This window comes from Heloderma suspectum, chromosome 1 (assembly GCF_057233095.1).
Source record: "Heloderma suspectum isolate Gila_16-S chromosome 1, 16-S_ref, whole genome shotgun sequence".
NCBI lineage: Eukaryota > Metazoa > Chordata > Lepidosauria > Squamata > Helodermatidae > Heloderma > Heloderma suspectum.
This window is the reverse complement of record NC_139458.1, coordinates 25565874-25581026: the sequence shown is the minus strand read 5'-3', so window position 1 is coordinate 25581026 and position 15153 is coordinate 25565874. Positions and strand designations below refer to the sequence as shown.

General features: G+C 42.8%; 1 protein-coding gene across 2 annotated transcripts in view; it reads left to right on the top strand.

Annotated features, from left to right (window-relative positions):
- The window catches only part of WDR25 (WD repeat domain 25), a 204214-nt gene extending 190227 nt beyond the window's left edge, over positions 1–13987 (top strand). For both annotated transcript variants that reach the window (XM_084838685.1, XM_084838694.1), the window contains exons 5-7: positions 2001–2171; positions 6988–7128; positions 7529–13987. In XM_084838685.1, the coding sequence (XP_084694811.1) occupies positions 2001–2171; positions 6988–7128; positions 7529–7750 (534 nt within the window). In that variant the 3' untranslated portion in view covers positions 7751–13987. The remainder of the gene's footprint in view (positions 1–2000; positions 2172–6987; positions 7129–7528) is intronic.
- Positions 13988–15153: the final 1166 nt, after the last annotated feature.

Below are 15153 nucleotides of genomic sequence, written 5' to 3'. Positions count from 1 at the left end.
TCACTGGAGGTATTTAAGCAGAGGTTGGATGGCTATCTGCCAAGGATGTTGTAGCTGCACCCCATGGTGCAGAGCCTGTATTGAGCAGGGGGTTGGACTAGATGATCTCTCAGGTCTTTTCCAACTCTGTGATTCTATAATAAAAATGATGATGATGAAATAATGTTGATAAGTCTCCAAGATACTGTTCCAGAATCTGGGCTCTTTACAGACTGATATGTATTGGGTGACTTTAGGCCAATCACTGACTCTCAGCCTAACCTACCTCACAGGGTTGTTGTGAGGATAAAATGGAGAGGAGGAGGACCATATAAGCTGCCTGGGGTTCCTTGAAGGAAAAAAGGTGGGATATAAATGCAATAATATTATTATTAATGATAACGATAACAACAACAACAATAATAGTTGTTGTTGGAGGTGCAGAAACCAAGTAGAGAAGGTGAGGGACTAGATGAGGCCTGAAGCTGGCCCTCAGCTCCTTTCAGGAACAGTAAGACTGATAAACCCTTGACAGCAGTCTTAGACAAAGGTGCTAAGCCAGAGCCTGTTATAAAGAAGAGGGTTTGCTTGTTATGGCATCTATTTTACCACTGTGTTTTTATTAGAGCTGTGCACAAACGGCCTCTCAAAATTCTCCAGCCTATTTGTGGACAGAGAAATGGGGGGGGGGGGGACGACGACAATTTCACTGAATTTCTCCTAGGGGAGGAGACATTCTCCAACAGTTTCTCACAGATAGGGCTCACTATTGGCAGGGGTTGTAACACAGGTTCGTTCTTTTCTTTCTAAGGGTTTTTGGTTTATTGCACTGCTTCTGTAGCTGGCAACAGCATCAACTGTGTTGAGGCTTCCACTTTTCTGAGGCAGAATTTAGAATTTCTTTTGGTGGCATTTTTGAGCTTACCTAACCACTGCGAGGTGGCCGAGGTGCTGTGAGTGTTTTCTCCCTCTACTACACATCTTTCCGTTGCTCTGCAGCCTCCCAGGCCACTTGTACTTCCTGAACTGAAAAAGCCTCAGGGGAGGAATTGCCTCATGATGGCTTCCTCATGACGGCTTTAACTGAAGTGCGGGAAGCCCGGGAGGCTACAGGCTGCCAGAGAGATGACTGTACAATGACAGACAGGACACTCGTGCACACTCCTCAGCCACCTCTAAGTACAAGGTAAGTACACGAACCCCAAACTCTACCCATGAGAATTTCTCCAAAAAATTTCCTCCTTTGAATTTCTTTTCCAAAGCAATTTCATTTCTATCAATTTGAATGAGAATGGTTGAAAAAAATGTGGGAGAAATTTTCAGCACATCACTAGTTTATACACTGCTCTTTTGCTAATGCACTCAAGCCTGTTTGCAGTTTAAAAAGGGCTTGCAATGTAATAGACATGATACAAAAGGGAAAATGTACAGGATGGGAAGAGGAGAAGATGTGCACATTGGGGTGCTGTGGCTCTGCATGAGAGAGTTCCGTGAGGGTGGGAGCCTTTGGCCCCAGGCAAGCCCATGGAGTGGGCCTCCCTGGATCCTTTCCCCCTGAGGCAGCCGTGTGGGATGGCTGCTGATGGAGGCAGTTTTTCTGGGAGGGAAGGAGTCAGATTGCAGTTGGTCCCACCTAGGCCAACGGAGTAGGGCAGGGGTTGCTGTCTTGCCTCCTGCTCTGATTCAGTCCGGTAGAATTCCTGTTGAGGGAGACAATTCTGTCCGCTGTCAAACAGTGCTTGAGGCCAGTGGTGTTTGTGTGGGGAAGATGGCAAACTCTAGGACAGGGGTAGGCAAGCCAGATGTTTTGGACTACAACTCCTATAATCCTTGGCCATGGTGACTGGGGCTGATAGGAATTGTAGTCCAAAACATCCTTCCATTCCCATCTTGAATGGACTCCCTTTCTTCCTCTATCTCTATTTGCCGCTACTATTTCGCATTAAAATAGTCTGGTTCTAGTTGGAAAGGCAATACATCTGAGCAGCCATTGGTTGCTTTATGTTATTTTTGTATCACAGGTAATAAAAGTCTACAAAGCCGCTGTACAGCAAACCTTGGATATCATGTTCCTCCCTGAAGGAAAAGAATTCCTCAGCAGTACCGACGCAGTAAGCCAAGATTCAGCTGACCGCACTGTCATTGCATGGGACTTCCACACAGCTGCAAAGATCTCCAATCAAATTTTCCATGTGAGATGCTTATTTACAATTTTATTTATTTTTAAGATGTTTGCCGTTCTGCAAATAAATAAATAAATAACACTCACAGCAGTTTTCTCCAGAAATTGCTGAAACAAGTTTGTGTTATGTCGGCCAAAGGGACAGAGCATGGTGATTTTTGTCTTTCTTCCATGAGGGCTCTGCAACAGCCCACGACAGTTTGACCTCTGTCAAAAGAGCAGAACAGCCTTGTACCTTGATCCTTTGCGTGTTTACTTGGAAGGTGGTCCTCCTAAATTCAGTGCGATTTACTCCGAGAATACAATTACAGTCTCAGTTTCTTAACTTTAGGGTGTTATTTTCCTTGAATCAATAGCCTTGATATCTTGAGTTGAGGATCAACATGCTATCAGGAAATGGAAGATTTCTTAAAGCTATTGAACTTTAATCCCATACCAACCTGCCTGGGTATTAAGATTGTTCTCTAAGGTCCTTCTTCATGTCCACCTGCCATCAGAAGTTAGGCGGGTGATGAGTAGAGAGAGAGCCTTTGTTGCTGTGGGCTGCCTCATGTGAGACCACCTCATTTCCTCTTTGGTGGCAGGTGAAGACTTTTTTTAAAAAAAATTGCCTAGGTGTTTTAGGTAATTCGTTTATTTTTTTTAATGCTGAAATTTTTATTTGCTTTTCTTTTTTTGCACTTTTTGCTTTTGTAACTGATTATATAGGTGTGTGTGTTTTTTAATAATATTGTTAAATACGCAAGGCCATACTGAGAGTTTTTTTGCTGAAAAGTGATGAATGCACTCTCTTAAGGGAGCAATCATAAGCAAGTTTAAATGAAAAAAGTTCAGTAAGTCCCAGCATTCCCCAGCCAGCCATGCTGGCTGGGGAATGCTGGGAGTTGTAGGACTTTTTTTCTGTCTAAACGTGCATAACATTGCAGCCTAAATAAATAAATAAAACATATCTTTTTTTGTGTCCTGCTCATCTTGTACAAGAGAATGTTCTGGTGGATTGTCACCCGGAGCTGTTAGCTTCCAGCTGTTAAACAAGTGGTGCATAACAGTCTTGGCACTGATAGCAATAATTTACCTTCCCAGTTTCTACACTACCAAGTAAAGTGCTCAGAATCTTACCATTCTGTGAAGCAGGGATGGGGTACCTTCCCCACCGCCTCCTGAGGGCCTCATTCTTTTGGGGGAAAAGTAATCGGGGGTCACATATTGGTGGTGGGCGGGGCTGAAGTCCAGTATGGGTGGGACTGAAACATGTACACACGTTCACCCGATAATACACACCACACCTCATTCTTGCTCTCTCTCATACATACACAGAGTTTTGAGGAAGTTCAGTCTTCTAGTTTCAGTGAAGACTATAGCTAGTGTAGAGCAAATGCTTTGCATGTAGTCAGGCCCAAGTTCAGGTAGTAGGTGATGGAAAAGACTTCCGTGTGAGAGCCCTCGAAAGCTGCTGCCAGTCAGAGCAGTCAATATTGGGCTGGACAGACCAATAGAGACCTGCTATGGCTTATTTAAGGGTTAAACAACCTTCATATAACCCACAGCTTGATCTAAGGTTATCCGAAGCTTGTTTAACCCTTACACAACCCCTGATGCCCAGGTTTGGATGACATGACAAGCTGCAGCCCCAGCTTGAATATTCAAAAAATGCCTGGCACCTGCCACACACAGAAAAGGGGGAGGATGGATAGCAAACTTGGGCTGTATGTGTGTGCCACTCAGTTTCATGTGTGACATGGGGAGGAGTGCAGTAGCACAGCACTCATTCCTGTAGGATGAAATATGAACATAAACTAAGATTTTAGACTTGGAGTTTCCCAGTTGTGAATTTCTTGCACCTTCTTGAAGCGCGAAGATAGCTGCTTTGGGTGATGCCCTCCTGTGCTATGTGCAGTGTGAAGATGGTTTTGTTTGTTTGTTTTTTCAAAAGGTGTTTGTTAGCTAAGGCTGACTGTTTCAAATATGGCTAAAATTCTGCAAAAACTCAGTGTGAGTTCAGTCTCTTTTGAGAACATAAAGAATAAGGTCAGTTTGTATCCATTTATCTCTGAAAAGAACAATTCTGTCCTGGTGGAGAGATGGAGTGGATGATTTAATAGGACTTTCCCATCCTCAGCTTCCATGATTGCCTTTGTCCAGATTTGCAGATGCAGAATCCTGTGCATGAATTGTGATAGTAGGTTAGTCATTTGCACTTCAAAAGCAACACGCTTCAGTGAATAAGAAACTGCAGAGTGCTCAATTTTGATATATTCAGCAGCTTAAACAAGATGATTTCCTTGGGAGAAAAAAAAGGAGTATTATTGAATGGGCAGTTTACTGCTCTCTCCAGAGCAAGCATGAAATTGAGGGTGAGTGTGTGTGTGCGTGTGTGCGCGTGTGTGTAAACAATTACAAAAAATTGCCTTTAGTTTCATAAATTTCCATTTCTAATCTTTCAGCTGGGAGGCCATGTGCACTCCCAGAACACTGAAAAGTCGATTTTCACTTTCAGCGGAGATAAACACCATTTACTGAACCAAAACAAGTTCTACTTCCCTTCCTCTCTGTCTCTCTCTGTCTCTCTCTGTCTCCCTCTGTGTGTGTCTCCCCCACCCCCCTGTGTGTGCCTTTGTGTGTGTGTGTGTTTCTAAAACAGCTGACTTTTCCCTTGGCTTCTTGGCTGCTCCCTACAGGCAGGGAAGAGTGACATTCCTCTTCCTTGCACAGCTATGCTAGTATGCGTGATTGAGTTACTTCTGGGTAAGCGTGCATAGCCCCAATTCGGAACTATGGCAATTTGGGAGGGGGGATTTAAGCTTTCCCACCTCCTGTTTTCATAGCAAAATCCCCCCCCCTCATTTGGGGGGGTGAGGTAAAAAAAAGAAAAATTGGGACATTGTACAGTTGTGTCACTAATGTGGCTGGCTACTTGTAGTTTTGGCTCATTATTAGTTGCCTATCCAATTGGCTGCTTTCCCTTGTACTATTAATGATCCATGCAAAGTATAATTTTCCCTGCCTCTCTCCACACCACTGCTTTCTAGCATTCATCTATGCAAATGCATGTTGAACATAAAAAAATCATAATGAGGATTTCATATGGACTACCTTTCTCCCCACAATTCTTTGGTAAATGCAGAGTAACTTCCATCTGATCAGTACCTGGAAGATCTGTATCTTGTGCTTACACAGAATTGTGTAGAAATTATTTAGTTATTTATTAATTACATTTATATCCCACCTTTCTTCCATTGTGGAACTCAGGGTGATGGGATTCCCAGGTGGTCTCCCCTCCAAGCACTGACCAGACCCAGACCTGCTTAGCTTCAGCAAGGTGGCTGCCTCAAGTGCCTTCAAACCATGCCCTGGGACCAGAATAGCTGGAAACATCACAAAAGATGATGCCATGTTCTGTCTTGAGCAAGTGGTCCAAAGCAAATGAAGCCAGGAACTTCTTGCGTTGAACAGGGTGCTTGAAGTCCATTTTGCAGGAGTGAGACTTTCTAAACAAGCACTTCTCGTTCCTTCCACAAACATTTGCTGCTTTCATGGTTAAAAAGGAATAATTTACAACACATGGGGCTTTTTCTCCCTGAAGCAACAATAGCATTAGTTGTACAAATTTACTTCAATACAACTGTGCAACAAAGTGTGCAGAGAAAATTGCACACAGTTTTTGTTGTGTTCTTGTTGTTAAATCATGTTGTAGAAATTATTGTGATTGTTCTGACAGACGTGGGATTGCTTTGTGCCTTTTTATAGCAACTCCTAAATAAATATGTTGCAGGGTTTTTTTAAAAAAATCATGATTATTTGTTTTGTTTGTTTACTTTTATGGCTGAGTAAAAAAGTCTGGGCCTTCTGAAATTCTCCACCCTATTCACAGGTGGAAAAATGGTATTTCATGAAATATTTCTGCGTGCATGTGTGTGTGTAAATTCTTCAACAGACTTGGGAGGAGAGAAATTTTTCAGAAAGTTTCCCAGAAAATTATCTTCTGAGAAATTTCAGCCTCGTAAACACTGAATGGAACTATATTGCTAGTGCTCACTGGTGGATGAAGGAAGCAATGGGCTAAGAAAGGAAGGCAGACTGGAAGGTGTAAGGGCCAAGCCTGTGTCATCCTTCAACAATATGAAAATATATTGGGTTTGGATTCATAATAGCGTCCCAAATTCTCCAGTCTATTTGTGGTGGCAAAATGGGCGGGGGGATCTCACCAAATATTCCCCAGAACAGGAGAATTCTCCAACAGTTCAGGTGGGGGTGGGAGTCAATATCTAAGAACGTTTCTTAGAAACGCATTTTCTGAGAAATGTCAGCTTAGCTCTTATTTCTACAATGCCATCAATGTGCATGACATTTTAAAGTGTACAAGAGGAGAAGTCCTTGTCCTGAGAAGGCTGCAGTCTAACATTTGACATGGGGAAGAACAGAGGAAGGGAGGGCGGAACAGAAAGCTGATGTGGTTTGTTAGAGTTACATATCCTTAGGTTTGGCCGTGCTGTCTGGGGATGGTGAGAGTTGTTCAATGCTTCTGGTGGGTGCCAGTTGAGAGAGGTTGCAGTAAAGCATGGGAACTAGGGTGTGTCCCAAAGTTTTCACAAAAGTCTTTCTCTCTGTGCCAGTACGTATACCATAAGATGGTTTTAAAAAATTGCTTTTAGAAATATGTTGCGTGTGTGCTGTCTGTTTATCTGTGTTTAGGTAAATGGTTTTTGTACTTTGTATAATATATTTTAATGGTTTTTAATTTTTGTGAACTGCCCAGAGAGCTTCAGCTATGGGGTGGTATAGAAATAAAATAAATGAAATAAAATTCCTCCTAAATCTCCCTGCAGGAGCGCTACACCTGCCCTGTTCTTGCACCTCATCCTAAGGAGCCTATCTTTGTCGCTCAGACCAATGGCAACTACATTGCCTTGTTTTCTAGCCAGAGACCCTACAGAATCAACAGAAAGAAGAGATACGAAGGGCACAAGGTATTCCTCTCCTTTGTCTCTGCAAGGGATGGATCCTGTCCCTTTTTAACAAGCCTGCTTATGCTGTAGATTTATAATGGGAATAAAAATTAATAGACTTCAGCCCTGTTCTCTATATTTCAATTAATTCAGAATTAAACTGAAGTGTGGGTAGAGCCTAAAATAACTGAAAGCGTTATTAGTGGCTAACAACCTTGTCACATATGCACTGACTGCCACTAACAATGAAAAGTCCTTAATGGGGCTGTTTTAACAAACACCTGGGAAAGCAATTAGGCCATTATGATAAAAATGGACATGTTTATTGCGCTATGAAATTTCAGGAGGTTATAGATCATATTGCATTTCCTTAATTAACATCTTGATTTACTGAAACGCTCTTAATTCTTGACTCTTGCAGGTTGAAGGATTTGCAGTGGGCTGTGAGTTTTCCCCCGACGGAATGCTTCTTGTTACTGGGAGTTCAGACGGCAAAGTGTTTTTCTATAACTGTCGCACTGCTCGCATCATTCACACCTTGTCTGCACATAGTCAGGCCTGTGTGAGCACAGCGTTTCATCCACTCCTTCCATCACTCCTTGCTACATGTGACTGGGATGGCGCAATCAAGATCTGGCAGTAATAATACATTCTTTGAAAGGCATTCTTTCTATATAGGATCTGGCCAGCCTGCTGGCTTTCCAGGTTCTTAACTGGTTTTTGTCTTTAATTTTTATGTTTGAAAGTTCTATGCTGTGAGGTCTGTTTTCAGGCACACTCTGGGGGTGTATATATGTGTGGGGAGGGAGGGCTTTACTTCCCTGGCCTCATCATAGAGGTGCTTAACTCACCTGGCTCCCCCCCCCCCACTTTTCCACTGGATTTGTGACACTTCTTCACCAGGGCCCTCTGATGTTCACAGTGCTGTGGCTTCCTTGCAGAGTACTCCGAAATACATATCTTCCTCCCGGTTCCTACTGTAGGCAAGGAACCTACAGGAAAGATGGCCTGCATTTAAAAAGCGTTAGGTGATTGGTTGCAGACCAAAGTCTATACAGTCTAGCTGCTTTGACTAGGGATGGTTCACAAATCATCTGATTAGGCAAAATCAAATGACTAGGACAGTTTACTAATCAACAGAACTTGTCCCATTCACAACACTGAACACGAACGTGTTCTCCCCAAAAAGCACATACATTCCCGAACTTGCGATTGTGTAAGAAAAATGCATTAAAAAACAACAACGCACCTTTGAAAAGGCGCATTTTAAACAAAAATACACATTTTCATGCTTTAGTCAATGTGGGAAAAGTGTATGCTCTTGAGAAACGCACATGGTAATGCACACTTTTCCCATTTGAAATGAGACTGTGTGTATCTCCCCTCCTCTGTGTGTGTGTTCACCACGTGTTTCTGTGTGAGTATGCGTGTGCACGTGTGGCTCCTGGACCCCTTGGCAGAACCAGATTTGGCCCTTGTGCCCCAAAAGGCTGCGGATGACCAGTGTTGGATCTAAGCCGTAGGTTCCTCTAGGTGCATAGACCCACTTTAAGCACGGCTAAATTGATACTTCAGCTTTGAATCTTTACTATCCTTTCGTAAAATTTGTTCAATTGCTTAGCTAAATCTGTACTTTAGCTCCTCTAACATCACCCCTTTACAGTTACATGACTTGGGAGGCTTTTCTGGTGCAGGGTGGTATGATCAGGATCTAATCCTGAAATCACTGTGACAGTGTGAATCCCATAGAGTCTTATGGGGATTTATCTTAGGGATTATGGTTAGAATACAAAATCCTAAATGATCTGGATGCAAGTCCTTTTTATTTTGTGTAAGTACCTTTTGTGAAAGCACATTTTAAGGTTGTATATATACGATTGTATGAGTAAACGTTATTCACAAAATTCATTTTGGAAAAAAAAACCCTAAGAACATAAAGGTAGGCAGATTTTGATTTAAAATATTTTACATGTTTTTGTTTGACTTATTATATTCAAGCAAGAGAAAATCACTTACTGGAAAACAAGTCCGCTGAAAAATGGGTTAAATTTGTTGCATTCTGCAATTATAAATTTCAAGATAACATTAGTCCATTCTCTCTTTTGTCATTAATATGAAATGATATGTTTGGGTTTATGTCAGAAGGAATTTATTTTATGTTTGATTTTTGTATATTTGTGACATTATAATAACTTCAAGTAAAAATAAAAAAGGCTGTTCCCCAGAGAAGAATGAAAGCAAATGTACCACATTTCAAGCAATACAAATAAATAAGGAAAGTTCTAAAAGAAAAAGTACAAAAAGATAGGCTAAATAAAATCCTTGTTTCTCTGTTCATTGCCTCTGCAAATGTGTTTGTAAAATAGTCATTGTCAAGCCTATTTGCATATTTTTTATTTAATGTCTTTATTGATCAGTTTTCCTGTGTACAGCAAGGATGAGATTTACTGATGCCAATGTTTTATTTATTTGATTTATACCCTGCCATTCTACCTAAAATAGCACTCAGTGGTATGTTAGTTGTTTTAAGTTTACATGCACTTTGTAGGATGTAGCAGACTTATACTAGCCAGAGGTTACATTGAGGACATGGGTGACAAGGAATTTTATGTTGGTGTTTTCAATTATATTATGCTGCATGCCCTCCCAAGAGCTCTAAGAGTAGCTTACAACTTAATATAAAGACACAAAAAATATACAAACACAAAAATAATAAAATTATTATTTATTTATTACATTTCTAATTTGCCCCAGAACCAATGTTCATTATGCTCATCATCCCCTAAAACAAGCAGCTGAATCCAAACCTTAAAACAATACAAAACCAACCTATAAGCAGCAACCAACATTTTTATTGATTTTTTATTGTAAATTTCAACAAAACCAAAAAAAGAAAAAAGAGAAACATTACATACACACACACACACAGACTCAGGGCCAGAAATAATTGGAACAAGGATAACTGTTTTGGCAGTTGGCCTCTGTACACCACCACATTGAAGCTGGAAGGAAACACACCCAGATGGGAGCAAAGTCAGGACTTTCAGCTGTAATTCAAGGGATTTGACAAAAGTGGGGCACTAACCATTCAGGAAGGACAGCCAGTGGCATACACACACACCCCCATTGTTGGTGGCTCATAAGTAATGGAACAAACCAACATCATTTCAAACTTATGGATCGCCTTTAATACCTGGATGAAAATCCTTTGCAGTCAATGACTGCCTGAAGTCTGGAACCCATGGACATGACCAAATGCTGAGTTTTCTCCCTCGAGATGCTTTGCCAGGCCTTTACTGCAGCTGCCTTCAGCTGCTGCTTGTTTGTGGGTCTTTCTGCCTTCTATCTTGTCTTCAGTAAGTGAAAAGCATGCTCTGTTGGGTTGGGATCAGGTGACTGACTTGGCCATTGAAGAACATCCGACTTCTTTGCCTGGAGAAACCCTTGGGTAGCTTTTGCTGTATGTTTTGGGTCATTATCCATCTGCAATATGAAATGGCGCCCTATCAGTTTGGCAGCATTCGACTGAATCTGAGCAGAAAGTATAGCCCTATACACTTCAGAATTCATCCTGCTGCTTTTCTCAGCAGCCAGGTCATCAGTAAACCCCAGTGACCCGTTTCATTGGCAGCCATACACGCCCATGCCATAACACTGCCTCAACCATGTTTGACAGATGATGTGGTATGCTTTGGATCATGAGCTGTTCCTTTCCTTCTCCATATTTTCTCTTCCCATCATTCTGGCACAGGTTAATCTTGCTTTCATCAGTCCAAAAAATCTTATTCCAGAACTGGGCGGGCTTTTTTAGGTGTTTGCTGGCAAAGGCTAATCTGGCCTTTCTGTTCTTGAGCGTTACCAGTGGTTTGCACCTTGTTGTGAAGCCTCTGTATTTACATTCATAAAGCCGTCTCTTGACTGTAGATGTTGACAATGACATGCCTACCTCCTCAAGAGCATTCTTGAGCTGGCTAGATGTTGTGAAAGGCTTCCTCTTCACCATGAGCAGCATTCTGCGGTTATCCACCTTAGTTGTCTTCCGTGGTCTTCCAGGCCTTTTGCTGCTGCTGAGCTTGCCAGTTAATTCCTTCTTTTTCAGGATGTTCCAAACTGTTGTGTTGGCCACTCCCAATGTTTTTGCTGTCTCTAATGGGTTTATTTTGTTTCCTCAGCCTAGTGATGGCCTCCTTCACTCGCATGGACACCTCTTTGGACCTCATGTTGGGGGTAGGGATGGCGGAGAACTCCGTCACGGATCTCAGTGAGGCCGAATGCCAGTGCATTCGGCCCCCTGAAATCTGTGGCAGAATGAAGCCCCCTTGCCCCACCCCGCGAAAGGCACGCGAAACGGGACACCTACCTGCTGCTGTTCATGCTGCTTTGCGAATGGTGGCCATGGAACCACCATTCGCTTCTTCATTATAGCCATGATAGGCTACGTAAATACTTACGTGGCCTATCACGACAAAAAAAGGGAACGCAAATGGCGGCAGCTATGGCGGCCGCCATTTGGGTTTCCTTTTTTTTCCGTGATAGGCTAGATAAATATTTACATGGCCTATCACAGCGAAAAAAAGGGACGCAAATGGTGGCCGGATGTCGCTGCGGGCGGCCCTGGCTGGTGGCTCTGTGGAGTCGCCGCGAAGCGGAGCCGGCCGGCGAGGATTTCGGGGAGTGGGACGGAGCGCCTCCCCCCACCGCGGATGTCATGAAATGAAACAGATAAGTCGTTTCGTACATCCCTAGTTGGGGGTTCCAGTGAACAGCTACCAAATGCAAATGTAACACTCAGAACCACCTCCAGGACTTTTATATGCTTGATTGGTCATGGGGTACCCAGGAAACAGGCCACACCTGGCCATGCAGCTGCTTGTCAGCCATTCGTTCCATTACTTATGAGCCACCAACGATGGGTGTGTGTGTATGCCACTGGCTGTCCTTCCTGAATGGTTAGTTTTGTCCAACCCCTTGAATTACAGCTGAAACTCCTGACTTCGCTCCCATCTGGGTGTGATGTACAGAGGCCAACTGCCAAAACGGTTATCCTTGTTCCAATATTTTTGGCCCTGACTGCGTGTGTGTGTGTGTGTGTGTGTGTGTAATAACTAGCCACCAACGTATATATAGCAACGAACATAACAATTAAAAATCAGTCAAATGAAGTGGAATCTGGTGGTTCCGATGTCAGTGGGGCGGTGAATCTGCTCCCGGTGTCAGAATCAGTCAGAACTCTAAAGGAGCTATCCGAGGTGCTTCCACATCTTGGATAGCACCTGTAGAGTTCTGACTGAAACCCAGAGCGGATTCACCACCCCACTGACATCGGAGCCACCAGCCTCCACTGGTCAAACATTTTCTGAAACTTATAAAACACATACACCCTTAACTATTTAATTTTTAAAAATGACTGTAATAGGTATAATCTGATGAGCTGCTCTGTGGAGAGAATTCTGTAATGTGGCACCACGACAAAGAAGTCCCTGCACTGCCGGTGTGAATAATGGAGGTTCAGGCTATGGAATTCTGCTGTATTCAAATACTTCTGATAGGTTACAAGTTTACAACATCTCAGGGCAGGTTTGCACATGCAGGCTCTTCACTCCTTGAATATAGCATCAACTAATGACTTATTTATTTATTTATTTCATTTCTATACTGCCTAATAGCCGAAGCTCTCTGGGCAGTTCACAAAAATTAAAACCAAAAAGCACACATTAAAACAATATAAAATATAAAAACATTAAAACCACAATATAACAATACAGCCAGAATAAAACCGGAATAAAACCTGGCAGCAATGCAGAGATTTAAAATACAGATTTAAAACAGCAAAGCTAAAAGTCTAGAAAGCTAAAATGCCGAGGAAAAAGATCTTCACCTGGTGCCGGAAGGAAAACAATGTAGGTGCCATTGCATAGGTAAACTAGCTGTCATTAGGGATGGCAGGGCCTTGGCCAGATGCAGTTTGGTGCTTATACCTTTAGATGTGTAGTGACAGGATGCAGCCATTGCACTATCCTTCTTGTTGGCTTTCCCATTCCTACTGTGGCTAAATGTCCTACAATTTTGCTCCCCCAGCCCTGCAGGAAATAGGGCTAGAGGGTGATGAGATCAGTAGCAGTGAAGGGCAAGAGATGACAGCAGCTGTAGTGTCACACAGAACCAAAGGGGAAGGGAGCCCACAAAGAACTGCAGAAGGAAAGAAAACACAGACACATGCACATGACTCCCAATCATATGGAAATGAGAATATAATCTCTACACTGTTCATATTATAAATGTTATATCAGACAATGCGAAATCTATGAATAAAATGGATTTGTCTCTCAAATTGGAGTTAATTTAAAGGCGTACAAATATTTACAAATATTTCCTCTGCCTGATTTCGGGAGATTCCTTCTTCCTGCTGCATCCCGTACAACGCAGCTCCCATTGCTCAAGAGGGCCTGTGACTCTCTGGATAGATTTCTGGGAGGTACAGGGGGCTGCAGGAGAAGAAGAGAAAGATCAGATGTGCAAGCTGCCTTTTGCTTGCGCAAGTGTTGGATACAACTCTTAAAAATAAATTACCTGCCCTTGTAAGGATGGTCTGATTTATTTAACTGATTATATCCAGGAAAGTACCCTAATGGTACACCATACTTCATATGTAATGATGGCTGATCCTAGAGACATTTCCTTTCTTACATTAACTCTGCTGCTTTAATTGCCCTTGACCAAACAGCACCACTTCATTACTGTTGTTAACGCTACTCAGTTTATAACAGCTCAAGTAATTTTGATACAATGAAATGTTGCTCTAATTGCAGATCAATCTGATAATCTCAACATCTTGAAACCAGTTTTAGCATGCTAAGGGCGCAATCCAATGCATGTTTAGACAGAGAAAGGGCCTACAACTCCCAGCATTCCCCAGCCAGCCATGCGGGCTGGGGAATGCTGGGAGTTGTAGGCCTTTTCTCTGTCCAAACATGTATAGGATTGTGCCCTAGATACGTTTAACTTATTTTCACTTCATGGACAAGTTGAGGAAGCAAGCACCCTTATTCTTAAAAGTTTTGTAAATTGGGATCCCAGCTGTATTAGTTACAACATAATATTATTTATATTTGCGCCAAACAGCTCCAAGAGTTGGATGCAACCACAACAAAGAAGGCTGAACTCTGCAAAGAGCAGTTCCTGAGATAATCAGTTCTAAAGTTTAGTTCTTGCCTTGACTACGTGGGTGAGAGTCCTTGGAAGGCAGTGAATGTGTCTATTTGTTATACTGAGGAAGGGGGCAGGGGGCTATAAGATGTCCAGGGTCTCGAATCAGAGACTTACAACCAGCTACTTTAGTCTCTGTACCACTATGGCAGCTTGTTAGAGAAGAGATCTGCTAGCTTGTTCTTTACTGCGTGATATCGCCACTGCTGCGATAGCAGGGAGCAGGCAACTCAAGAGTCCAAGAGCACTCAACCTGTTCCTATGAAGCTGCTGGTTCTATCCTGCCTGTTCAATCAGAGCAGAGTGTTGCTTAGGCACAAAATGAGCTGCCCTTAGAAATGCCCATCCTTGTTTGCCTCCAGATCTGACAGTTCGTCCCTTCTACCAGCCTTCAGAATAGCCAGCTGAAGCAGGAGAGACTCTTGTAGGTAGAAATGAATGTTCCACTGGATATTTTATTTCACAGAACAAGGGTTTGAGCTTCCCTTGCCGTTTTCCTCGCTTTCGGGTTTGTCTGAGAGAGACTGCTGTGGCAAACATCCACTGGTGGGCTTTAAATTAATTTGGCACTCCTCGTAAGGTTTCAGAGATTTGAAACGTTGTTGAAGTACATGAGTAGCTATTGCGGCCTCCCTGCAGGTTTGCAGAGTGACAGCGTGGATACAATCTTCATTTGAAAGCCTCATTTGATGAATAGCATGCTGCTGAGCCTTGAACATGGGCCTGGGGAGCATGATGGAGCATGCCACTGACCGCTCACCATGGAACTTGAAGTTGGGGAAATCTTGCTGTGGGACAAGGCGGTAGGAGGTAAGAACTACTAAGGACTACCCCACCCCA